Genomic DNA, 27,332 nt, shown 5'->3' on the forward strand with positions numbered 1-27,332 from the left:
GTTTCAGTCTGAAAAATCAAAATATGGCACAGAGCAACATATAGTTTTGGTTTCAATTAAGCTTTGTCCGTGTATGAAAAGTGGCAAAATATATTTGCCAATTCATTCAACTGAAAGCACACCATTCAGTATGATGCATTCAAGGCTTCACCTGCTAATGCATTCACTTCAGTGTCTCTATCTTTGGCTTTGTTTGACTAAGTGCATGAATGAATGATAGGAAAATTTTGTCCTGCTATAACCCTTTGTGGTATCACTAGTTACATAATGGTGTGTAATCAGATGCAACAAGAGGCATGTTTTGGAAAAAGCCAAGTTTCCCACAAGCATCATCTGAAATGTTTCTTTATCAATTTAAATAATTGTATATTTCATCAAAAAAAGGTTGTTGTGTTTACACAGAGCAGTTAAATAACCTGGAAGAAAGAACCCTTTGTGTTTTGCTGATCTTAGTCTGAAGAACCTTCAACTGTAATACATCTTTCTATGTTGTGAGTTTGACACAGTTCATGGGTACAGACTAATTCTGTTGTATGTACATGGGGCCATGAATGTCCATACATTTTATAAAAAATGTGACCACTATTTGGTGATAATCCTTCCCCTGAAATAACAGACCAGTGTGTGGACAGATCTACCTCAATGTTTCCATCTTTACTGACTTTTCAGACCAAACAGCAACAATAAGTGAAGCCAATGCAGAAGTGCCAAAAACTGCAGTTCCATGAATGGCCACTTGAGGCTGGCTCCAAAAGCAGGTCGTGGGGGGCAGTGTTATATTGTATAGAAACTGTTTAAATGCATTTAAATTATATTAAGGCCTAAAGTTATAGATAATTAAAGCCGTGACTGCCTTGAGTGACAGATGAGTACTGCCACAGATGGCTACGTAGCTGCTTTGGGCTATTTGGCCACCTCAACTCAAGTCACAGGCCACATCCGTGCCCATTTTTGGGCTAGCCAGGAGTTAGCAAAGTCAGGCACTTCCAAGATGGCGTTGGCCAGAACCACCACACTGAGCTTCAGCATGGCTCTTTAGAAACCTATGGATGATGTCATAGAGTCCGCTATTTATTATGCATTATACATTCCTGAATAGCATATTTGGATACAGGTGAATCCCTAATATTTCTAACTGCCACCAAGAGTGAACCAGTGTAACTGTTGAGAGGAACCTTTTTTTAATTTAAAAATACTCCAGCAGGCACAGTAATATAAAAAAGCAAGACAAAAATAAGACTGATAATGAAAGGTCATTCCTCCACTCACAGAGTTTAATATGAATACTGGGGACTTCTTAGAAAACACATCAAATCACAAAGGCTTTATTAAGAAATGTGGTGAGGACGCTGCATTGTTCCCAGTGTGATTCACCCCTCCTCATTTCCTGTTGACCACAGTCAGGGAGCCACAAAGTGCCACATGGATCAAGGCGGACAGAGAGCAGCAGATCAGAAGCAGATAGAGCAGGCAAAAACGTGGCTCCTTCGTCGTGCACACCGTCAACCAGGCGGACTTCTCATTAGTGGCTGAGTGCGATATGATAAGGTGTGAATGACGCCGGGTGTCAGGCGTACTAGATCTTACACTGTCACAGTCTCACGTCTAATTGGACGGGTGGCAGCTTTACTCATGTTATTGTTGTTGTTGTTGAAGGAGGCATGGCTGGTTAGAGGAGGCTCTGGGAGAAGGAAGCATGAAATAACAAAGGATTGTCTGTGTGTGTCTCACACAAATGCAAACCCACAGTCTCGTACACACACGCAAAGTCGTGTTTCCATCACTTCAGAGGACATTACATTGACTTGCATTCATTTCTGGGGATTATTCCTATCCCTACCCATAATGACTACCTGTCTAACCCTAACTTGTACCCTAAACCCTAAACCCAAATCCATTAGGTCCCCATATGGAAGGCTGGTCCCCACTATGTGAGTGTGTAAACAGGTCCCTACAACATGAGTAATACACACACAGACACACGCATAAAAACAAGCTCACTCTCACACTTACACATGCTTGTTTTTTTTTTTTAATTTTTTTTTTTTTTTTTAACACACCAGAAAGTGTAGGCACACACTAGTGTGAGCTCCAGTTTTTCAAAACAGCTACACACCACCTATTATATACACATGCAGACACACAAATATCGTACATGCACACACAACACACTCATGTGCACACACCCACACACTCTGTGAGTTTTAGCTGTAGCGTACAGAGACGACACACTGAATTTGAATTCCACTCACACAGTTTGTGCTCCTCTACTGTAAGAGCGGGGCGCATGCTGCTGGTGGTGTTGACGTAGCAATTATCATTCTGTTGTATTATAGCCAATCCTAGAGGATTAGGGGCGCAGAAGAAGAACAGTTAGTCATTATCCTTGTATGAGCGTCATCTCTATCATCATACCAGTCATCTGCTGCGCAGATATGTTAATTGAGGGGTTGGAGCGGAGATAAAGCTGATAAAGGCGGACACCTTTGCTGACAGGAGCTGTGGGAGACCACAGAGGATGAAAACTTTCAAAGTGTTGTTGCAGCAGGTGGATTCCTGGAAAATCCTTCATCCTATGGTGCAAAGCCGGATGAGACTGACAAAGTACTTCAGCTCAGAATGAGACAGCAGCAGCTCCATCTAATGATATATGGAGATGCAAATAGAAGTAGTAAGTGCACCAGTATGCCCCAGGCATGGGTCTTCAACATGGGGTCTGGGACCCCTTGTGGGTCCTCAGAGTTGCTGCAAGGGTCCCTCAAATTATTGTTTAATAATTTTTTGAAAACTTTTCATACTCATACAAATACACATTAACATGAATCCAATATCACAAAGATAAAATAACAATTCAAAAGCATTTGATTTACACAACTTTGACAAAAAGACCCATGAATCCTTGTGCAATCATGTGAGCTAGCTCTCAGACTAAATCACTGTGTTGATTTCTCAGCGTTGACTCCACTGGGCACGGCACGTCTGTGCCACAGTTTTGCTCAGTCCTCCTCATGGCTGCATGTCCCACCAGCAGCGTTTCAGAAGCAGAGTGTTTTGCTGCCTGATCATGTTTGAGATGCTCAGATTGGTTGATTTGGTTCCCTTTCCTTGCTGAATTACTAAACTAATTTTAATTAACTAACTAATTTTCTCCAGCACATTGGTGTTTAGCATTTTTAAATGTAATTTTTCAGTGTTCAGATGTTTCAGAGGTGGATATCTCAAAACCTCCATAGATAAAAATGAAATGATCTGGATGACCAGACACCATCATGGATAACTAATCACACAAAAGAAACAATTTTGTGCTTCATTTTGCTGTTCCTTGAAGATCAGTGCGCCAGTGCTGATTATTTTCATTTTCTTCCTCCTTGAACATAATCTGTGTAGGTTCTGTATACCTCTTGAATAAATATGTCTCCATTGGTATATAGTTCCCTGAAAAGAAGAATTGTTTTTTTTTCTTAGCTTAGAATGATCCATTTATAGCTCAGGGAGGTGCTGGTCCTCTTCCGCAGAGGCCACTGTAGTGAACTGCCATGTCTGTACAGTAGCCCAGAATCAACAAACCAAACACTCTAAAGAGGACTGTTTGTGATTTTCATGGGTTTTGCAGCTACTGTAGTTTCTCCTATGCATTTGGAAGGGGAGGGTGAGATAAGTGGGATTTAGTTGGTTGCAGTCCAAAACCTCATCAAATATCAGTCCTTTTATTACCATGTACAGCATATTTACCTGAATTGTTTTTAATTAAATCAATAGTGCAGTGACAATTATTTGGCATGAACCTGAAATTGTGGGTTTCACATTAATTAATGGACATATCTATTCAGTCATTCTCTGGCATGAATAACCACTGAAAGGACAGACCTTGGTTGAGAAAATAACACCACTTAAAAAAGATGAAGTCAGTGTATTTTAGTACAACTAAATGCAAAACAACAACAGTACTTCAGTGGTTCCCAAATGCTGTGGCTTGAGTTAAGTCTAGGTGTGCCTTGGGATTTTGTCTGGGGCGTTTCTAGAGGGTGGGCATGCCCACCTTGAAATCTCATTGGCCACCCACAGTCTCACCCCATTATCCTCAAATATGCTTGCCTACCTGTCCACTGAGAGCTGAGGCCATGTGCAATGTTTTCTTTTATATGTAGCCAACTATAAAATTTTATGGCTCACTAACTGACTGATTGACGCTCAGTTTTTTTTTTACACACCTGCACCAGTAGGCTACCTGTTGCCTTCTCTGTTGCTTAGGTTGGTTACTACATGTTGGAATACAGATGTGCCTTCAGCCTGAAAAGTTTGAAAACCAGCAGAATATAAATATATTATGGACACTATGTTCGTGAGTATTTGGCTCTGCTGTGCACACGATGCAGACCTCATGGCAGTCTGCTGCGCCATGAGGTAGTCCTGATAGCGCAGAGCAACACCTGAGAGAGAGATAGAGAAAGACTGAAAGAGAGGGAGAGACAGGCTGATGGAGACATGACTGGGCTAATGCTGCATCTTGTCATACATACCAACAACTCTGGTGACTCATCAGCCCTCCTTTTTCTCTTGTACTTCATCAGACGTTATCACATTTTCTAAGCTGTATGCGTTTCTGTCACTTTTTCTCTGCTTTATCTGTGTCATGTGGCTCTTTATTTTGCCCTTCGACCTCTCTCACCCCTTCTCTCTCTCACACACACACACACACACACACACACACACACACACACACACACAGAGTCAGATGCTTACGGATGATCTGCTGCTGACACTTTCCATGATGTGTTCCTGTCTCAGCGCCGCTGACACATTTGCTGCTGTAATCAGACCGCCGTGCACTCATTCCCTGCACCACAGACACAGAGCTACATTCATAAATCTGCTTTCATAAAAACAAACCAGGTGCACAACTGGTGAATCAGCCTCAGCATAACCAGGTGTGTGTGGGGGCAGGGCTGCTGCTGCCCCAGAAAAAGATTTGCATCTTCAGTATATCAGCTATTTTGGATTTGAATGACCCAAGTTCATTCAAAAAAGTCCCTTCTGCTGAGAATAAACAGGAAGAATTTGGTCATTAGCATTAGCAGTAATGAGCCACCATGACTAGCCGCTAGATATCTCTGTGTTCTTTCATGAAGGAATAGAAAATCTGTGACATGATGTGTTTGACAGAGCGCTGTTCACTCTCCAAACAGGCTTGTGGTTGCACACATCACCTGCCAAGCCCCGAAAGTCTGAGTCAACATCATGAGTGTGGATGATTATCATCTGAGACATCTCCAGGGCAGCTGCTGTAACTGGCTCAGTCCCCTCTGCCTGCCGTGCCCTTTACAACAACAGCGCTGCCCTCCGCCTCAGCATTCCTGCTCCCATACACTGAAAGTACGCACACACATACAGAAAAAGACACACAGATAGGAAGTTAAATTTTTGTTATTGTAGCCATGTGTTAGAGGATATCCCTACATTGAAAGTAACACGCAAAGGAGACACACAGGTCAGATGTTTTGGCCAGGTCACTCATGTAAAACAGATATATCAATTTAGATAAATGTAAATAAATAAAGTATAGTATAAAATGTATTCCATCATCCATACAGATAAAAAAGATGTAATCAGATAACAGATACATTTAATGCACATTAAAATAAAGAACAATCTGCTACCATTCACAGTGCACATGTGCACATATTTTCCAATTCATTATCATGGCCTCTAGTAGAAATTTCACATTTTTTTGTCTTTAAATCAATCAATCAATCAATAAATTCTGCACAACAAAGGAAAGAACGGCGGGCAAAACTTATAAATCACCCAACAAACTTTTGGAGCTGCAGCAATTAATTGATTGCTAATCGACTATTAAATGCATCTGCATTATATTTTGATAATTGATTAATTATTATGAATATTTTTTTAATTAAAAAATGTCAGAACTGAATATATTTGAGATTTGGACAAAACAATACATTTGGGGACGTCATCTTGAGCTTTGGTCAACATTTTTCACAATTTTCTGATTGATTAACTAAGAAAATAATTGACCAATTCACAGATGATAAAAATTAGTTAGCTGTAGCCCTAAACAGCGGCCCTATACTGGCCTAAACAAGTTGACCATATTTTATATTGAGATTATCCAAAGTTACATTACTTTAATACTGTGATACCTGGATTACATCACTGATGACACTTTTCAACAGGTAATTAGTAACTGTATCATAACACATTTTTAAAGTAAACCTCCCAACCCTGTATTGAAATAAACAAATAAAAAGACAATATATAAGAAAAATCACCTAAATAGAAGTTACCTGGATGTAACACCAGTTCTATGAGTGCATGTGTAGCCTTCAATAATGAAGCTGAATGTTAAACTCACAGTATGTAATTCACACCACACTAGTGGCCTGTCTCACGTCAAAATAATAACAAAAGGTGTAGTTGATGATGAGGTCATGAAGTAGCAAGGTATCATGGGATTTGTTGCCTTCATTGTTAAACAAGCACCATTTCTCATTAAACTCTCTCTGACGTGACAAGGGCTGAAATCCCATATATATACAAGGTAATGTATTAAAGTTTCATTCATGTTATGTTTACTTATGTTTTCAGATTTTTTCCTTGGAAGACCAGACGACTAAATAAAATGCATTTAGTGAGTTTTTGTGAGCTTTTTGTGTCTTTTTTTAATTTTGTCAAAAGGACACAAGATTCGTCATTGTTATATATACAGTATATATCATTGAGGTTTTCTTTGCTTCTTTGGAATACCCCCCCCCCCCCCTCAGCTCCACTTGCAGGTGCACAAGCATATTTTGAAATAAGAAATGAGAACAGTGCAATTTCACTCTCCCTGGAAGAGGTTGCAACTTCTTTTTGCAGTTCACTAGGCTCCTGCAATTTCACAGCAACATCATTATTTTTCAGAAAAGCTGCTATGAAATCAGGTGTTTTAGGCAGCAACATTCCCCAAAAATTCTGGAAGGACTGAAAAGCGTGTGGGTACCAGACTATAATGTGTGGCGCATCATGAAGCACAAAATACAGCAGCAGAGACCCCGGACCCTTGAGCACCTGAAGTCGCAAAAGTCAAGCAAGAATGGGAAAGAATTTCACTTTCAAAACTTCAACAGTTTTGAGTCATCAGCTCCCAGATGCTTGCTGAGTGATGTTAAATGAAAAAGTGATGTATCACATCCCGCTATTGTGACATTTTTGGAACATGTTGCAGGTGTCCAATTGAGAATGAGTGTATTGTTACCAAAAACAATAAAATAACATTCATTTGAACATTAGATATCTTGTCCTTGTACTATAATCAATTAAATATAGGATGAAGCGGATTTGCAAATCATTGCTTTCTGTTTTGCTTGATGTTGGTGTGCTAGCATCCCAACTTTTCTGGAATTGGGGTTTGTATTGTGCTTCACTGTCACAGATCCATTCAGCGTGGATGAAGAGTGATGGAGCAGTGAGAGGAGAGGAGACACATCCAAGGATAAGTGAGGCGAGGAGGACGGATCCCTGCGGCCTTCTTCCAAACGCTGTGCAGTCGGTCGTCACCTTTCCAGAAGCTACAAACAGTGACAAGTCACACTGTATGACACACTGAGAGAGAAACAGAAATAGACTGTGGAGAAAAAGAGAAGAGCAGGAAACCATAGCAAAGAGAAGAGAAATAAATAAATCTGCTAACAGTCACTCCTAACATCATTGTAACGATGGCTTGACAAAAATACTCGCAGCTAACCTTGAGTGTTCAACAAGGGCGGCCTGTCTGTGTAGTGAGCGACATCGTGACCGAGTCAGCGCGATGGAAGAGTGTGTGTCACCTACATGTGTCAGTGGTTGTTATCTGTGTGTGTGTGTGTGTGTGTGTGTGTGTCTGTAGAGCAGGAAAGTGGAAATGACATGCCACTCCATCAGCAAAGTGCTACTTCCCATATTTGCAACAATCACATTTAAAAAGACGATGCTCAGCAAAATGGGGAGGCTGACGGCAGACAAAGAACAGACAGGGACGGGATTCGTCATGGCTGCCCATCTGTCACGCAGCAAGGCAGGCAGGAAGGTAGCGAGCGTTGGTTGTTAGTCACATTTGAACTTCTTGATTGTCTCCGACTGTAACCTGACTGACCTCGACACGCCGCTTGTCGCTCATTTGCATTTCTCTCCACGCAGTTCATGTACGGAAATCTCACAAGAAGGAGCAGCTGGTCGAAATCTGACGTGTAAAAAAACAACAGCAACTACAGCATCTGAGAAATACACACCTGGATGCTTTCAAAGCAGCAACTTTTCACCTTGACTCCCTTCCCCCACACTGACAAGTGCTCCCCGCTCGATGTGTCACCCAGGCTGCCAGCGCACTCTGTCAGGAGTGATTGTCAGATTGCTGAATGGCTCCAGAAACCCCCTCCTCCCACACCTCTGCCGACGTCGGCTGTGTCCGATCATTTCTGTAACTTCACCAAACCCACAATCCGACTTTCCCACCCACTCCACGCTATGATTGGCCAGCTGTGCGGAGGTGAGAAAGCATTTGAACTCTCCTTTTTAATTTGTTACATAACTGCTTTGGCATTTTTCATGTGAATAACTGAATGTAACATGATGGATGTCTTCCAGCAGAGACTGTCTTAATAGGTGAGCCATTATCGACCATATTTAAAGCTAATTCAAGGAACTTTCATGCTGTGTGTTTGTTGGAGGCCACTGTGAACAAGAGGTCGTGTTTCCACTGCAATAAAGTGTGGCTATTCCAAACAAGTCATTTTTGTGCCAAAACCTAACCAAATCTTAAAGGCCTAGTGTGCAGGATTTGTGGGGGTTTATTGGCAGAATATTCCAGAAATAAGGTATAATATTAATAAGTATGTTCCATTAGTGTAGAACAATAATTCCACCTGAAAAGAAGAATTATTGTGCACCTCTATTTTTCTGCAATAGCCCAAAACAGTCAAACCAAACATTGGCTCTAAAGAGAGACTTTGGTGTTTTTCAGAGTTTTACATTAATCTCTTTAAAAAGTACTTATTTTAACCCAAAACATGAACTTCCCCCAAACTTACTCACTGGTTGACTCTCGCCAAGACGAGTACAGAATATTGTGTAGTAATGCAGCTGTTACCTGGAGGACCCTTTAATTTCAGTGAATGTTATGATTTAGTGGTGAATACTGTATGTCTGTTACCAGGGCTGGACTCAAGGGGGGTGTTGGGGGGGGGGGGGGGGGGGGCAACAGCACCCTCTTGGATGGCCTTATGGTAGATAAAACATGAAAATAAAACAAATAATTGCCCTTTAGAGCTGCCCAGTGTCCAAGTCAATGTGGGATGGTCTTACAGTGAACAAAACATGATAAAGTACAGAAGCTTTCAGCGCACTGGTGCTCCACTGCATACAGCTGGTGCCCTCGTTATTTTTTTCTGCCCTCTGCCCCTCAGACAGCCTGACTCCGCCACTGCCTATTCCCAAGTACATGAAAGCTGTGGTGAACATGGAGACTTGGGGGCTCTTGAGGGTCCAAGGCTCCAAGACGGTTGCCTATTTTGTCCAGCAGGGAATCCAATTCCACCTACAGCAACAAACATCGTTATCTGTATCTGCATCTGTTCAACTGACAAAATGATCTCTCTCTGTATCTGTGTTTGGATAGAAACTATTAAATGATTTATAAATCAAAACACTTCATGGTAAAGACATGCAAGTATATAAATGACCCATAATCTTGGTGCATTAAGTCAGGGATTTATTACAGTACGTGCAGGGGCTTTTTTTGACTGTGGTGGCACTGCAGGGGTCACTGGCTTGAAGTATACACATACACACATTAATGCACCATTTCTGATAGCCACTTTAATTACTAACATTACAGTATCTCACCATTTCTTACATTCCTGTTTCCATACTTAATTCATAAAATCCACAAACATCCATTTTGCATTTATCGACCCCCACACAAATTATTATTCAGAATAATAATGAGCAACAGAGGAAGAAACACCCCCTTTCTATTAGATTATTGGATTGTCCAGAAACCTTCTTTGCATCTCACCCCTCTTGCTCTCTACCCATATTTCCTGCACATCTCCACTGTAATCTATCAAATACAAACACAAATGCCAAAACTTGAAATGATACACTGATCATCACTGTCGCTACCATCAGTCTCCTCCCCATTTACTTTTATGAGACTGCTCTTCAAAAAACATCCCCAGGGACTTTGATGTAATTAAAGCATCTTCACAATGGTTGAAGTAGGTGAAAGCATGTTAATAATGTGAGATCACACAGCTGAAAGCATGCAAGGCATCTTCATTCTTCCGAGCTCCATATCCGTGGAAGGCCATTCTCTATGAATGTGTCAGAAGAGAATAAGATGGATGCATTTACAAACCTTGGTGTTGATAAAGAAAGGCTCTATGACAGAAAGTGATCATTTCTGCTGGGATATTAAACTGGTGACTCATCTAATTATCTCCATCAGCTGCAATCTCTGGTTAAATGAGGTTCAGATGGGTTTTCTGCTGATAACAAGGACGCAGCTGTCACTTCTAGCTAAACATGTATGTTTACGATGCCTGATAGTTCTTGAATTACCTGGTGAATCACTGAAGAAAACAGTATGATTGCCATTTTGTGTTTGACACAAAGCAAAACAGAAGATGAGGCTAAAGGCCTTTTTTTTTCCATCAATCAAGATTTGTCACTACTTCACAGGCATGAAAGTAATAAAACAGTTGCAGAGAGTTTCTTTACTAAAGGTGCAAATTGAGATGTTAGTGCGTTTCCTGAGGGAGACAAGAAAAATAATGTGTTTGATTTATATGTTCCAGCCATAATATAGAGTCTTCCTTCAGAATGTGCAAACAGTCCACTTGTCTCTCCAGACTTTACCATCTGCTCAACAGAAAATGTATTTATGGGAGTGTAAATGGGATACAGGGACCAGTTGTTGTGTTATTAAGCCGCTTCGCGCCTCCCTCAACACATTAATGGATGCTCAGATTACAGAAATAACATTTATTTGAGAAATACATGCAGTGCTTTCAGTGTAAGATGCTTGTCTAGGCAAGAGAAAACAGAAAAACAGAGGATAAAACACAAGACAAGTAATTGATTCCTGGGGATGATATAAAAAAAGGTATCAGAAGTGACATGTCTATTGTCTACAACACATTTGTGTTATCAGAGCTGGGCCTGTAGTCAGTTTCTACAGCGTCAGATAGAAACGGACCCTTCCTAAGTCCCGTGCCTTTGGGAACCTTGGTCAACTTCCTCCTTTCCTGCTCCCTTTAGGAATTTTTTTCCCCAGAGTGGCAAAGTCATGACCTGCCCTACTCTGAGCCTGATTAGCTAGCACTTGTTGCTTTTGTTGGTTTGTGTTATTTGGGTTTGGTAGGTTATATGTACTGGTTTTATAACGATAATTTTATAACCAGTAACAAACATTAACTGCTGCCAGAGCCATTTAGAGAGAGTATTGCTGCAATATTAATGAGCGGATTGGTGGTGTGAGCCAATCAGCATGCTCAGGGGGATTACTGGCAGCTACAGGCATGGTTTTAGGGTATGTTGACAATGAGAAGCATTCATAGAAATGACTCGCCTTGAACAAACAATGACAGCTCCTGTTTAATGTAGCATAGCGTAGATACTGTGTTAGCGTCAGTTATATCAGAACTGAAAGAAGAGCAAAGAACTGAAGTCTTTTATTGATGGAAAAGATATTTTCACTCTTCTTCTGGCCGGCTTCGGTAACTTTGGTTGAAGTTAGCTTACATTAGATGTAACAGACAGATGGTTCATCCAATCCCCTGCCAAGTGATTTTTCAAAGTGCCTGCCCTTTTCCAAATAGTTTCTATAAATGGCTTGCCAGATGGTCAAATACTGATTTTCTATTTTTTGATTTCTCTGTGCTTATATATTTTCTGTTCTTGAATGGGAGCATCTGTAACGTACGTGGGGATCAATAAAGTATTTCTGATTCTGATTTTGTAACCTGCATTGTGATTTGGTCCGTTAGGTACTGGTCATAAAGGAATCAGTGCCAATTTTGCACCAGGTTTCCTCATCCAGCCCTGCTTAGAACTGCTTGATTTTGCAATTGCCGTTGGCTTTGGGAGCTCAGCAAGTCATTTTGAGACCCATTTTAGCATAAATGACCTTTTTTGACTTCTGAGCCACTGTGAAGAAATCTGTTCAAACACCTCCTCTGTGTGTCAACGCTCCTTCACATCTTGCTGGATAAGCCACTTTAATACAACTGGCAAACAAGATCCTGAGGAGCACCTCACCGGAAGCCTCTCGACGATCTTGGTCTGTCTGGGTGACTCACAGGTCACGCCGTACAACATTTCCATCCAGGCTTTTGATACTGTGCTCGCTGAGGGCTGATTAGGCTGGACTACGTGAGGTGAGGGAGGTGCCTGCAGTGCCTGCTGGGTCTCCTCATCCTGACAGCATGACTAACCCCACAGCAGAGGCAGACGGAGATGGAGGGAGGGGGCTGATTGGGCGCTCTGGAGCCTGGTCAGGGCATGACGTCGACCAGCCTCCGAACCAGTCCCTCTCCCTGCAACTACGATTACTCTCACTGTCCGTCACGCTGATACACACAGACACACCGCCTCGCACACACACCTGCCTCCTCATTTCAGAATTACAACACACCTCAGGTCTTGAAAACATGCCGCCAGTCACCTCAGAGACGTGATGCATAATTTGTTGTGCTGCGAGCCCGCCCGCCTCCCTCGTCCATCAGCAGTGAAGGACATTTGTGGGGAATTGCTTTCCTCCTCTGATAAGGCCGCCGTGATGTCAGATGCCCAGTCGCCGTGGGGACGATGACTCATGCGCATCACTAGAGGAACCCCCCCCTACCCCCCACCCCACACCCCACACACTCAGTAGCCCCACTGGCCTGCTTCATTTCACCTCCTCATATTCCCCCAGTGGACTCCCACCATGGCACCATCAGCGCAGTAATTGGTTGCATGGGTTCTTTTCTCTGCAAGGGAAGAGGAGGGGGGTCGAAAAACAACAACAACTACGATATGGAGATGAGGTCCAGAGAATGAGTCATGAAGGGAGTGAAAGTGGAGCGCGGCTCCTCCTGTGACATTCCTGGCGAGCGGCAGAGCAAGCCAACAGTCACTCGCTCTTATTTCAATCCAGGAATCCAAAAAGCACGCCAGACACATTTTAATTAGGCAGCGTAGCCTACTTTCTCTGTTTGCACACACAACGAAGAGCAGCCACTGTGTGAGATTTCCCCACACACACACACCTGACCCACGTGACCCTGAGGACCTTCAGTTGTTGGTGGGGCTGGCTGCTCTAATTCGAGAGGAGCTGATCCAAAGCACTTTGTGCAAATAGCTGCCTCAGTATTTTCAGAGGTCTGTCCAAAAGTGGCCAAAAAATACATTTCAGGCCATCCAGAGGACGCGAGGACTGTTAGTGTTGAAGGAGCCAGAGGTGACCTTGACTGAAGTGCAAAATAAAATCGTGCTTTCCAAAAGAAAATCACACTTCTATTTTTACTTACAAATGCATGGTGCCAGACTTGGGGGATGTTTTAAAAAATGAAACGTGTCTGATGAGAAATGTACTCTATTTCCTGTGTTAAATCATAAACTGACCATGTCATCTGATCAGAGACAAAGGAAACATGCTAAGTTGAAATACTCGGTTCTCTGACACGAATGCCACAGCTGTGGTGTCCCCCTTTGAAATTTCTATTCCAGGCTGGAATAACTCTTTTCCCTTCCGCTTCCCTGAGTCTGCAGAGGAGTTGGTGGGGGGGAAACAACTCCCTTCAGCCATACATCATATATTAAATGGGATTTCAGCCTACTTAATATACCGTCTGTGGCTCCAACATGCTATTTGGACTGCAGTACTCATTTTTCCTCATGCGATTGCTCCATACTGCTCCTCTAAACAGACTGTAGGCTCTTAAATCATTTCTGTTCATTTCCGTTCCGTCTCTGTCTTTCTTTTCACTTTCCATTAAAGAGGTACTGCACACTTAAACAAGTTTTTTGAGATGCAATCAAAATTATATCACTGCACTGTGATGAATCACGTAATTGCTGGTGTGTTGATATTTCTTGATAAATTTATGAAAAATCAACATTTCATGGGTTGAAGATGGCTCAAAAAGCCACCCACTGTTTTAAATCATCCTGAAACTTTCAAAGCCAATGACTCAGTATTCACATGGGTTTACATTGTTTTTTTTCTAATTGTCTACTTAGTATTTTTATCTTGTGGCAGTTCTGACGGCTATAGAAGCTCCACCCGACTGAATTCTCTCCCTTGATGATGTCCCCCCTATATACTGACGCTCCCCTGCAGGCATGGATGTAGAAAGGAAAACTGGATACAGCGTAGGAGGATGGCCTCCATTCATTTCGATGACAGCTGCCCAAATTCTGTGTATGATCCACTGCATGTGCTTATTCATTGTGTGGCCCTTAGAGCAAGTGCCTCACAGACTTCTTTCGGTCGAGCAGCTAACTTTCAGTTTGTCTACAGCTAACTTGAATGGGAATAAAACGATTTAATCATGCAGCTCTTTTAGACTTTGTAAATGTTGTTGGACCAGATGGATCAAAGCCCAGCACATTCCTGGGGGCTTGGCACATATACACATACGTTAGAGAGCCTCTCAGCCTCTCTGAGCCACTAGCATTAGCTCAGCTAGCTACAACACAGAACCTTTTTGAAAAACAGCCACAAATTTGCTTCGAACAGACTCCATGTTTCCAGTTAGGCTCAGAGCCGTAGGTGCAGTTTAACTTGAAGTGTAAATTACACTTTTTGTACACTTTTGCACAGTGTCTCTTAACTTCCCTACACTCTTCTTTTGAGTTTAATTTATTGGACAAAAAATGGAGAAAAAACACAATAAACAAAGCTGAAGATGAATTGCACTGATAGCATTAGCTGTATTTTTTCTTCAATGTTTCTAATTATCATTTCTAATGATCAAAATCTGATATTGTGACAGCCCTAGTGCAAACTTTGGAGAGTGTTAACATTCAGCTATTATATAGCAAAAGTAAACATCTGTCTCTCCTTAACATTTTTATATTTTTATATTTCTTATCTTTCTGAACCATCACCAAAATAGTTCACTGCTTTGTAGTTTCCCCCACAAAGTTCCAGTAAACATCCAACAGTTAGAGTTGGTGAAGTCTGATGCAACATCTCAATAGTAGATCTGAGTCATGATGGTCTTTTCCTCAAAGTTGAGAGAGCTGTGTGAGTGCTGCTGTATGATAAAGCCACACACAAACACATGTAACACATTAAGTATAACTAACTGCAGCTTACTTCAGTGAAGAGACAGCAGGGAGGTAGCAATTATAAATGACATTTCTAGGAGCTATGACACAATTAACACGTAATCAATTAAAACATTCATGATTTTGAGTGTCCTGCTGCTTTAACCAGGTTCTTTACTACAGTTCAGTGTGTTGATCATCACCCTAGAAAGCTGGTTAAAAAAAAAGAAGCTGTTGCTTAGTTGCGTAGCTTTTGACATCTCTCCAATTTACTGAGAACGTGACAAAGTTATGATGTAGCTGCGTCATATTATTATTATTTCTTAGTTTCTGAGGAAACAAGCACCATTATGACAGTAGTGATCGGTATTTTCTCTGGAAGGTTTTGTTTGTGTGTGTTATCTTCTTCTGATGAATAGTGAAATTCGAGCAGCGTTCACTGGGATTCCTCTGAAGTTCAGAGCAGTTGATCCGTTGCATAACACAAAACACAGAGCTTCCTGTGGAGTAAATGAACAGAAAACTCACATTCAGACCATTCTATAGTTTTTTGGTACCGGCAATATCCTCTCAAACTCTGTAACACATATAACTCCCACAAACAGATTGAGAATAATTGACTGGATTGATGTCTCCTTTTTTTGTTTTAAATTTAACAGACTGATGACTTTCTGTTCTGACAAAGAAGATTAATTCAGTAATCTTCTCATGTCTGATTCTCACTGCAACGCTTAAACTCCTGTTTATCATCAAAATGTTTAGCTGCTGTTTTTTCATGCTGCGATCTCTGTCCCTGCGGCTCTCTGACGTGGGAGTCACAGTTTACGCAGGATGTTCGGCCGTCAGATTCACAGTGCTTTTGTGCAGCCTAGTGGTGCAATAAGATAGCTGAGGAAAACAGCCAGAGTCCTGCAGAGTCTGACTGCGTCTTCATTTTCTTTAGTTCAGGCTGCAGCTGAATACTGGCTCTCCCACTTGTTGTGTTACGCTATAAACATATTTGTTTTTAAATGTCTAGAATGCTGAATTTTAAAAAATGCATGTATGTACATATGCATGCATACAATTTTTCATACCCTTCCAGTGAAAACTATGTATCTTAAATTTTGATGATTCTGATTTTAAATGATTGGATGTTTGGAATAAAGTACTTTTTCAGCTAATTTAACTATTAAAACCCTCTTAGATTAGCTGGGAAATGTTTTGTCTGAAAACAGGCTTGTTTTTTGTTTTTGTTTTGTTTTCTTTACCACTAGCCACCCTACAACCATATGATGACATTATAGCAGCGTTTCCCAAACTTTTTTCCTGATGACCCACTTTTTAAAAATGACAAACCATTGTGACTCAAGTTACAATGAGCCTTTCAGTTCCATCCGTGCATAAATGAACTTTTCTGCATAACCTTATATCATCTTAACAATGTATTAAACACATATAGACGTAATACATTAGAAATAAGGAAATACATTAATTTAGGCTCAGTTAACAGGACATTGCAGGACATTTTTCTCCTCTTATCAAGACAAAATAAGTGCATTTAGGCAGAAAAAAAATCTTAAATTTGCACAGTTCCCTTCAAAGTGTTTTATTCTGGGGGGGACCCAAATAAAATCTCCTGTGACCCACATGTAGGTCCTGACCCAGGCTTTGAGAATGACTGCCTTATAGAATATTTGATGTATTGCTGCATTAAAGTACCTAACAGTGTATTAAGTTGCTGGAATGGGCCAACCTTAAAAATGTACAGCAGTAAAATGCAACATACACGTTGACACAGTGGAAATATTCATTTAATTCATTTAATATTCATTTAGTGACCAGCTGCTAGTATTGGTAGAATTACAGTGAAAAATAAAATCATTGTCAGTCGGTGCACCATCAGAGTGTAGAGCAGCATGTTCATGTTCAAAACAAACAGTCAGTTATTAGTGACACAGAGGCGACAGAAAAGAGTCACTGTCTCATGGATCATTTCCAGGCCTCTTGTGCCTCCTAGTGGTTGGTGTGGTCTTGTGTTGTACCTCTGTAACATGGGTTGGAACAGTGATGTCACCCTAGAGAAGTATATGTTTTAGTGATTTATTAAATGGCAGAATAGTTGGATGCTAAATGCTTCGTTCATTCATTTTATTTGTTTTAAACATAGATTATTCATGTATAAAAGTCTGTGGTTTTAACACACTGAAGGTCCAGTGTGTAAGATTTACGAGGATCTATTGGCAGAATATGTCAGAAATGGAATATAATACTCATAAGTATGGTTTCACTAGTGTAACATTACCTTAAAACAATAATAATACATGTTTATGTTGATGAAATATTGTGTTTTCATTACCTTAGATTGAGATGTTTCTATCACAGAGGGTGTGGATCCTCTTCCATGGAGTCTGCCTTGTTGCACCTCCATGTTTTGCTGCCACCATAGGTTTTTCTACACACTTGGAAGGGGAGGGTGAAGTATGATGTTTGCAACATGCAGGCTCATTGCTGGATGCTCCTAAATCCTGCACTCCATGCCTTTAAATCAGCAGATTTTCTTTAGTAAGTGAAAGAAGAAAATTCTGAACATATTGAATAGTTTGATTAGATATCAGGTTTCATGGTGTATTCTGATAGTATATAATGTCCTTCAACTACCATTAATAATACTGATTGATGTGTCAAAAATAACTTAAACTGAAAAATTGATGAGAAATGTGAGTTTAGCTGATCAGCAGGGCCACTAACAGTTTTTGTCCTCTAGGTGGCAGCATCTCTTTCAGTACGACACTGTGATAAACCAGCCAGGATGGAGCCTGTGTCACTGTCACTGCACCATCAACAAAATGGCTTTAGTATCAGGTTCCCTCTGAAAATAAAAGTTCAACAGCTTTGCGGAGGTCGGAAATGACATTATGTCCATCAGAATGAGTTAAATGCATGAACTTACCCTTTATATTTGAACCGTATAATGTTAAAACCAAGCACACATAAATTTTACATCAAAGATATGTTGATTTGTCCGAAAAAAATACACACAGCCTTGCTAATACATGTCAAATATATCAACAACCCATAATATCATTAAAAGATTCAGAGAATCCAGAGAAATCTCTGCATGTAAGAGGCAAGGCTGAAAAACAACACTGGCTGTTTGTGACCTTTGACCCCTCAATCATTACTGCATTATAAATCAACATGATTGTATAAAAGATATTTCATGGGCTCAGGAACACTTTGGAAAACGGCTGTCAACACAGTTTGTTACTGCATCTACAAATGCAAGTTATCATGCAAAAAGAAAGACAAATGTCACATGCATGCATCATATACAACATCCAGAAATACTGCAGACTTCTCTGGAGCCTGAACTCATCTGAGATGGACTGACGTAAAGTGGAAAAGTGTGCTGTGGTCTGACGAGGCCAAAGAGAAAAAGGACCATCCAGATTGTTGTCTAACTACAAAAGCAGCATCTGTGATGTTATGGTGGTGTGTTAGTGCCCATGGCATCATGGGTAACTCTCCATTAATGCTGAAAGGTACATACTTGTTTTGGGGCAACATCTGCTGCCATCCAGACGTCTTTTTCAGAGACGTCCCTGCTTATTTCAACAAGACAGATTCTGCAAGTGTTCTGACAGTGTGTCTTCATAGTGAAAGAGTTCAGGTACCAGACTGACCTGCCTGCAGTCCAGACCTGTCCCCCATTGAAAATGTGTGGTGCATTATGAAGGACAACAGAGACACCAGCACTTGAAGTCGTATATCAAGCAAGAATGGGAAAGAATTTCAGTTTCAAAACCTCAACAATTAGCGTCCTCAATTCCCAAACACTTACTGAGTGTTGTTGAAAGCATTTGGAGACACTTAGAGAAAACACAGTGTGAACCTGCAACATGAATACATTACTACATTCTCTAATGAAACATGCTCTTCTTTCGTTTTGTACACACGCCCTAAAACAATGTGTCCATTCCAATACATCCTTGTTTCCAGTTTGTGATGTAACATGTCTTTTTTTCCCCCAGACAAAACACATGGACACAGCTAATGTTTGTCCCTGCTGATGTGTCAGCGATGAGGAGCTGCAGTCTAAACCAGATTATTTGTAGTTACAGTGACTTTTTAATGAGTCAGAGGGAGCTACATCTTCATTATCTCACCGCGGTGTAACGTGGTGGTTTTGTACAACTTGGGAGGTCGAGCCTCTAAACCATTTTTCATGAGCTGTGATCACTTGAGAAGAATATCTCGTGTGGTGGATGCTCATGTGGTCTGCTAGAGAAGAAAAAAAAAACAACCCTGTAACTCTCCCCACAAGACTGCTTTGATCACACAGACATCATGTGATCTTTGACAGATTTACAGCACGTGCAGACCGCTGGAGGAAGTCTGACACGCGGTGTATTGACTAATGTGACACCTGAAGACAGAGAGCTGTGGCTGTCAGCCATGAAAGTAAGATGCTTTTTTTTTTCTAATAAGTTATAAAACTGTAGCTGCACATGCTATCCTGTTACAGAGGACAATACACTGTAAAAATAAACTCTTTGTTTAAACTTAAAAAAGTTAGTATCTGGGCTAGCTTAAAATTTTCAGTTGACCGAGTTTGAAAGTTTATTTTCCTCGTCAGATCAATTTGACTGTGATTCAGAAGCTTAAGATATGAAGTTGAACCAACAAGTGAATAACATTTATAACACGTGACATTTGAATTCAATTTTTAACTTGACTTTGATTTAACTAATTCAATACTAACCTTCATCACAAGATTCTGAATTTTTTCAATATTGTGAAAAAATCCTGATGAATTCTTTTTTTTGTTTTCATCATACATGTTTTGCTTACACTCTAAAAAAAAGAATCATCTGAGGAGCTGATATGATCCTGTTTCTCTAGAAACTTTATTAAACAAGTCGATTTAACTCTGTACAGTACAATCATTCAAAATCAAGTCAAAAGCCTTCAAGTTAGGAGAACTCATGTTTATAACTTCTGAGGTGTTGTGAAAATAAAAAGAAATGTTACGTTTAATTAAACTCACTAAATAAAACTTTTCTATTTGAATTAATGAGAAAAGACTAGTTGATTCAGCTAAATTCCTGTATAGTTTTTACAGTGTAGAGGCTTGTAAATTTTGATATCAGGCTCTTTAAACCTTTTTTAAAAGATCCGTCTGTTGTTGCTGCTGTTAAAAGCAGCTTTTAATATATGGACGTCATGTTTTTAATAGACTTATTAAATTCTTATGACCATTTAAGGGATCCAGAACCTCCTTGAATGTTTTTCTTAAATTATATTGAAAAATGTTAAATTTTTCATTTGTGCATTTTATTCCTTTAAGGCCCAGTGGAGGATGTAGTCATTGTGGGGCCTAAGGCAAACAGATGCATGGGGCCCTCCACATCTCTTGTTCTAACCGTTTAATAAATCGTGAAAGTTTATTTTTAAACTTTCATCTATAGTGGATTGTTCAGGAGAGGAGAGAAACTGCCCTGTAGTCTGGTGTTACAGCAGTGGATACTTCTGTATCTCCTTCCAGACAGTAGCAGGGTGAACAGGCTGTGGCTGAGGTGGGTGTTGACTTTTAGTATCCTCCCACTTCCAGGTTTTTTCAGCACCACTGAGGTAACTCTGCTTTACACTACTTTTTTACGAGTCGGTTCCTGAATCATTTCTGCAGATGCACAGTAAGATCATTTAATAATTCAAGTTAGTGAGGAAGCCCTGAGACATTCAATTAATTATTCTGATGCAATTTGATTGCATGAATATATTAAAAAAAGACATACTTAATGTGCGAAAAAAAAACCCAAAACTTTCTTAACCCTGAGTTTATGAGAAATTTGATGGGGCCCTGGGCAGCTTGGGGCCTGAGGCAGTTGCTTACCTTTGCCCCACTGTCCAGGCTGGATAATCCTGTGAAACAGGATTTCAGGACATCTTTGACTAAAAAAACTCTGGACTCAATGTCCACTTATCAGCTTTTTCCCCACTCCTCACCGCCTTTATTGATAAATGCAATTTTCTGTTGTCATTTTGTTGTTGTTGGTCTTTTAACAATCAATTCCATTTGCTTACGAAGTGGTTGAAAGCTCTGGAAAATAAGTGGACCTTGATTTAGGATTTTCTTGTCAGACTTCTGTTTTGTCAGGAGTGGACTATATATTTACACATGCTGTATGAGACAATTTTCCACTTAAATAAATGCTTGTAGAGTTCACATCTGGTCAATAATACAGGTTCTATGGCTGTGATGCTTATTAGTTTTGGTTTGTGACTTGAAAATAACCACACTATCTTATAGTGACCCCTCCTCACAGGCTGCATTTGTCCACGAGCTGTAGGCAGTTCAACTGAAGACATTACAGCTTCTATGTTCTTTAATTTGAGTTAGAGCAGGACAGTTTATAATAACAAATATGATATCAAAATCAAAATATGTCCAAGTGCAATGTCCAAATGCAGACGGTGCAATTTTTTTGGTAAAGGGAAAATAAATTACTGTAGTGCAGCATACATGCCCCAGTCTTTTACTAAGTTTTGATACTGTGTAGCCCTGTTTTGTGTAATATTTATAGGCCCAAAAAGGTAAAAATCTGGTAGAGAGAAGTCTTTCCCAGAATAAATATGCAACCCATTCAACAGGGTCCCAATCCCAAAATCACTGCTCTATTAAGATTAAGATCTTTTGAACAGATCCTTGCATCCTTGGTAATTAATTAAAAGAAAAAGAAAAAACAATAACAATGAAACACAGCACGGTATAAAAATGTCAACTGAGTCATTCAGGTTTGAAAATCTTGGTGTTTTTATTGTAAGTATTGCATCTTCAACTTACACAGCTAGAATCATCATCAGACTGCATGTTTTACAAAGGATGGCCACAGGTTCAGAACAACGGGAGGACTGCTCGATTGGTTGGGCTAACTTGACCTCATGGACCCGTTTGCTCAAAGTAGTCAATGTCCTGTGAGACCGACGCCAGGATGGAGTGTGGTTTACAAAAGACAACTGCAACTTCCACTTTGTCGGGCTGGTGCACTTCTGGAAAGTTTACCCTGACCTGAAGCCCAGTCAGGACTGCATGTCGAAAACCTAAAACTTAAACACGGAGGTAAAAATAGAGCTTTGTGATCACCAGCTTATGAAAAAGATATGCTATTGTTTTGAATCTGCAGCATAGCCAGACACACTTCCCTCCAGACTAACCTGGGCTGATCCATGACCAGTTTGCACCGAACTGAAGCTCAGTTAGATGTGACAGAAGCCATGTTTCCACTTCAGGGACTTTCCCTTTGACCAGGAACCTTTGGAGGAACTCTGTATGATTCCACCTCAGTGACCAGGATCTAAATTAAGATCCAAGGACATGACTTTACCTCCTAGAAATTTCCTGCTTGAGGGTGTGCTTTCCAAACTTAAAGGAAGTCTGTGGCGCTTGCAGAGCCGACATTTCTGATTGGGCCTGTACTCGCAGCATTTTATTTCAGCCCCCACCTTAAAAAAATCTGCATCCACAAACCAGTTTGTGTTTTGTTCATTGTGCTTTGAAACTTCAACATGGAGTTACAGCGGAAAACATAAGACAGATGGACCGACGACAGCGTGATAAATGATGCCTGTCTGTCACTTAATAAAGAGTCTTTGTTGTATAATTGCGTGACGTGAAAACAGCTGTCGCTTTTTCATGTCAGCAGACTTTGTCTAATCTTTGTGGGTCTTTAAACTGCAGTGGAAAGACAACAGTTGGGTACAGGAACCTTTATGCCAAGATTCCACACAAAGTACCTGGAACATTTAGTACTAGGAACTGCCTTTCAGTAAACTAAAAAGGCTCCTTCAGCCAGTCTTTATCTACGTTTCCATCACAGTCCAAAGACACACAAAGATTAGGCACATTTGTCTGCTGATGTATCCTTTTTTAAGACATTTTTTACAACTACACAACAATGATGCTGTATAAAAACTGCCTCTGTCTGTCCATCCAATCAGAATGTTCAGCGCTGCAAGCCACATCCCCAAATTTCCTGTAGTTTTGGAAAGTATAACCCCCAGAGCAGATACTTTTTTGGGGGTAAAATAATGTTCCCATTACTTAATTTAGACCCTAGTCCTTGCTGTGGAAACATGGAGTTCCCCAAAAGGTTCCCAGTCCCAAAGGAGAGTTTCTGCAGTGGAAATATGGCTAAAAATTGTTCCTTGAGAAGAAGTTCCTGGGACTGAAAGTTCTGGGTACTAAGTGGAAATGTGTCTGTCTTTATTGAAACACTCAGAACAGCTGACATTGGACATACTTGTCTCTTTATGACAAATACTCGGATTAGCAGGTGGGAAACAGCCCAACTGAGATTAGTGCAGACCAGCCATGGACCTCTCTAAAGCTCAGCCTTAGTAAGAACATGGAGCACACACACACACACATCCAAGCGCGCACATACACACACACACACACACACACACACACGGTACACTCACATGAGAGAGGACAGACCTGGCTTTGATAAAATCAGTTCTTATAGGTTGTTTTATCCCTTCTTGGAATACAAGATCAGAGCTGTTTGCCACATGAGACAACACAATGAGTGCCAGACAGTTTTCACACATTTTTAACACTGTCAGAATCGTCCCAGTGTAGTAAAGACATATTGTACTCCGAAGCAGGTTAAAACACCACTAGGATGTGATCCAGGTCTGCACAAGGAGTGAAATTCATTTTGTCGTCAAACACGGGACCTTTTTTTTTTTTTCCTGTCAGCAGTGCAGGTTCATAAAACCCAACATATGAGGACGAGAACAGAAACAAAGAGAAGCTGAAGGTTAATAACTTAAACAGGGGAAGAATAAATGTAAACTGTCCCTCAGAGAGAGAAAGAGAGATTAAGAGAGAGGACACTGAGGTGTTCTGAGGTGGTTTTGGCATTTTCTTTTTTTTTTTTTTCTTTTTAAATAATCGAGCACCAAAAGTGGTGACTTTCTGATTCAGTGCCAAGTCCAACAACCTCAACATAGCTCCGCAGGGAGCTTACAAACTCTACACCTTAATGATGTCCTTCAGAGAAACCAAAGGATTTGTTCTAGTTTTGTTTATTGTTATCTTTAAATCCTCACTCAGAGGCCTTGTATTGTAAATGTAAGACACATTTTGTCAACTAAAACACAAGTCTAATAGAGACTACAATCCTCCTAACAGAGGAAAGTGGAGTTTTAGACCCCCTTTATTGTGTAGTAGCTGGCTCAATATTTGCCAGTTAAGTCTTGGCTATCGATAAGCCTTGTGCGGAGAGAACCCCCCCACCCCCACCCCACCCAAAAACAACCAGATAGGGTCAGGTCGTTTCAGGTGTGTATTCATCGTCACAGCGTGTTGTTGGGGAGTCGGCTCTGGACAAGGCTGGAGACTCTAAACAGGCGAGGCTCAGCACTAGGAGCAGCTTAGGGGCCCAATTACATTTCAAGTGTCCATCGAATAAAACATCAGAAAAATGAAAACGAAATGGCTACATTTCTTATCCCCTCCCACCCTCCCCACCAAAAAAAAACAAAAAACAAACAATATCCCATAAAATATACAATTCTTAAAATAAGGAATGAGGAATAAGCATCAAAAAGAGGAGTAATATAAGACAGAACCAAAATAAGTTAACTTCTTTTTCCCCATTGCTTGTGTTCTTTGAGGGATTGAGAAATAAATATTTAAAAGGCCGGTGTTTTTTTTTTTCTTTCACATACAAAAGGATTCATGAGAGCTCCATGAGAGAAAATGACAGCGGAAAAGCAAAACAAGTACAGAGAACTGTGGTTGAAGTGCAATTCTTAATGCCAGTGGAGTTGGGATGGCAAACATTGACATCATAACACCCATTTCTCACACTTTTCCCCCCACAGATCACCTGACCACCAGTGGAATGCCATATATAGCCCCTCCCCCCCCGACCATGAACATTATAAACAAGAGAAAAAAAAAATCTAATAAATAAAGAGTGCCACACAGACTCAGCATTCTCCAACAGAAGTCCTACAGGGTCGCTTTTCTGCAACTGGATGGGAGGTTGTTCTATCATTTTTATCGCGTTGAAGAGTTTACTTGTCGGCGCAGCAACAGAATGAGTAACTTTCCACCAGCAAAAACTGAACAAAGTGATACTGTCCATGCTGCATCCGCCGCCACTCTGAAGAGGTTAAAATCTTCCCAAAAATTAATTTAAAATGCACAATAAACACAGGTCAAACAGCAACAGAGGCAATAGTTCTATCCATGAGCTCTACCTTTTTTTAAAATCTCATTTTTAAAGTTTAATTTATTAAACTATTTGTATATACAAAAAAAGAAAGAAATTTGCTTTTTGGACGGTCACACAGTCTTTAGGGGAGAAGAAGAAAAATAAATGTGAAGGAGTTCAAACCGACAAGACAAAAAATGACTACAAGAGTTATTGCTTGTTACTGCTGGAAAGAGGATGGACATCTATTCCAAAGTTTGTTGTCGTTCGGACTTTTTTCCTTGTTGCTGCTGTTGTTTTTTTGTGTTTTTTTTTCTTGGTTTGTGCCGTTTCTATGGACAGCTCTAAAGTAGGCAAGTGCAGGATAGCTTGTTGTAGCTGCTTGTCGAGGGGGAAAGAAACCAAAACAAAACACACACACACACGTTACAATTTCCACTCTTTGAAAAGCACCCACATTCGACAGGAATGTTTTTTTTTTCCTCCTTTTTTTTGTGGTTGTTCTCCTCCGTGCTCGGTTGGAAACAATCACGGCAGACACACTTTGTTTGCTTTAAAAGCTCAGTGGTGGTGGATCTGATCTGCTTCCCCGTTGGTTTGTTTCACGATAGCACCAGTTCTTCAGAGTGTCTGAGCTTTTGCAGTGTCGAGCAGAGGTAATGAAAGAAAACAATAAGACAAAGGGATTAAATTCAGGGCTGAAGGGACATTTATCAGGGCCAAGCTGTGTTGATATGGCAAAGTTCACCCACAGTGTTCATTATAGTCCAGATTAATGTGCTCCCACTTATTCAGGCCCAACACCAAGATGGGCTACACACACGCACACACACCCACAGGAGAGAGACCCGAACAGAAACTCTGAATTATTTCAACATTGTAAGAATTTAAGTGCATTTTGGATCAAATCAGGGGTTGTGTATCTTAAAAAAAAAAATTCAGACATCTGATAGTTCGAGGAAATAAAAGATCATTCAAATCTAAGATGATGTATATTTCTTTAAGTCTCTGATCTCCTGTTAGAGGAGGGTTAAAACCAACTGGCAGTCTCACATCACTGTGTTTGGGTCCCTGGAGTCGGTCGGGGCGGCTCAAAGTTCAGAGCTCCTCCAACAGTGGGTTCAGCAGCGCAGGAGGAGGAAGAGGAGGGAGGCGGGGGGAGGAGGGAAACTAAAGGTTAGGAGCAGGTGGGAGCGCTGCTGAGAGGCAAGAGCGCGGGGCGTGGCCGCCGTCGGAGGTGACTGGGTGTATGTATGTAGGCGTGGCCGGATGGATGAACGGATGGGCAGGCAGGCGGGTTTGGCAGGGAGGTGGTGTCGGTGGTGGAGGTGGCGGTGTGGGGCTCTAGGAGGAGAAGGCAAGTTTGACACTGCAGGAGGAGTAGCCCTCGTCGCTGGCCATGCTCTGCAGGCTGCTGTGGTCGTCCAGGTCGCTGGTGCTGGCTGTGCTCACACTGTCCAGCTCTCCATGGGAGAACTCCGTGCTTTCCACGTCCACCTCAATCTCCTCTGCAGCCAGGGACGGACAGATGGAGACAGAGAGAGAGAGAGAGACGAAAGGGACAACAGACAATTTAATATGACTACCAAGTATATCTGTGGTATATTTTTCATATATTACATACATATATGTGAGCAGTTTCATGTAGGAACTACTTTCTTACTAGTAGAAAGAAAGTAGTTAGATTCTACAAAACTCCATAGTCTACTCTACAATGTAAGTAAATGTAAATAATTATGGTTCAATGTGACTCATTAGAAACAGGTTGGAAAAACTAAAACTCTTGTATTTGGTTTTTGTTCAATTCAACTAACTAATTGAGTACATTAAATC

At 40.8% G+C, this 27,332-nt stretch overlaps 1 protein-coding gene across 3 annotated transcripts in view; it reads right to left on the reverse strand.

Moving 5' to 3' along the window:
- Positions 1-22,069: 22,069 nt before the first annotated feature.
- mxi1 (max interactor 1, dimerization protein) overlaps positions 22,070-27,332 on the reverse strand; it is a 43,641-nt gene continuing 38,378 nt past the window's right edge. For all 3 annotated transcript variants that reach the window (XM_084716148.1, XM_084716147.1, XM_084716146.1), the window contains one exon: positions 22,070-27,007. In XM_084716148.1, coding sequence (XP_084572274.1) covers positions 26,844-27,007 — 164 coding nt within the window. In that variant the 3' untranslated portion in view covers positions 22,070-26,843. The remainder of the gene's footprint in view (positions 27,008-27,332) is intronic.

This window comes from Lutjanus erythropterus, chromosome 3, assembly GCF_056507025.1.
Source record: "Lutjanus erythropterus isolate fLutEry1 chromosome 3, fLutEry1.hap2, whole genome shotgun sequence".
Taxonomy (NCBI): Eukaryota; Metazoa; Chordata; class Actinopteri; order Lutjaniformes; family Lutjanidae; genus Lutjanus; species Lutjanus erythropterus.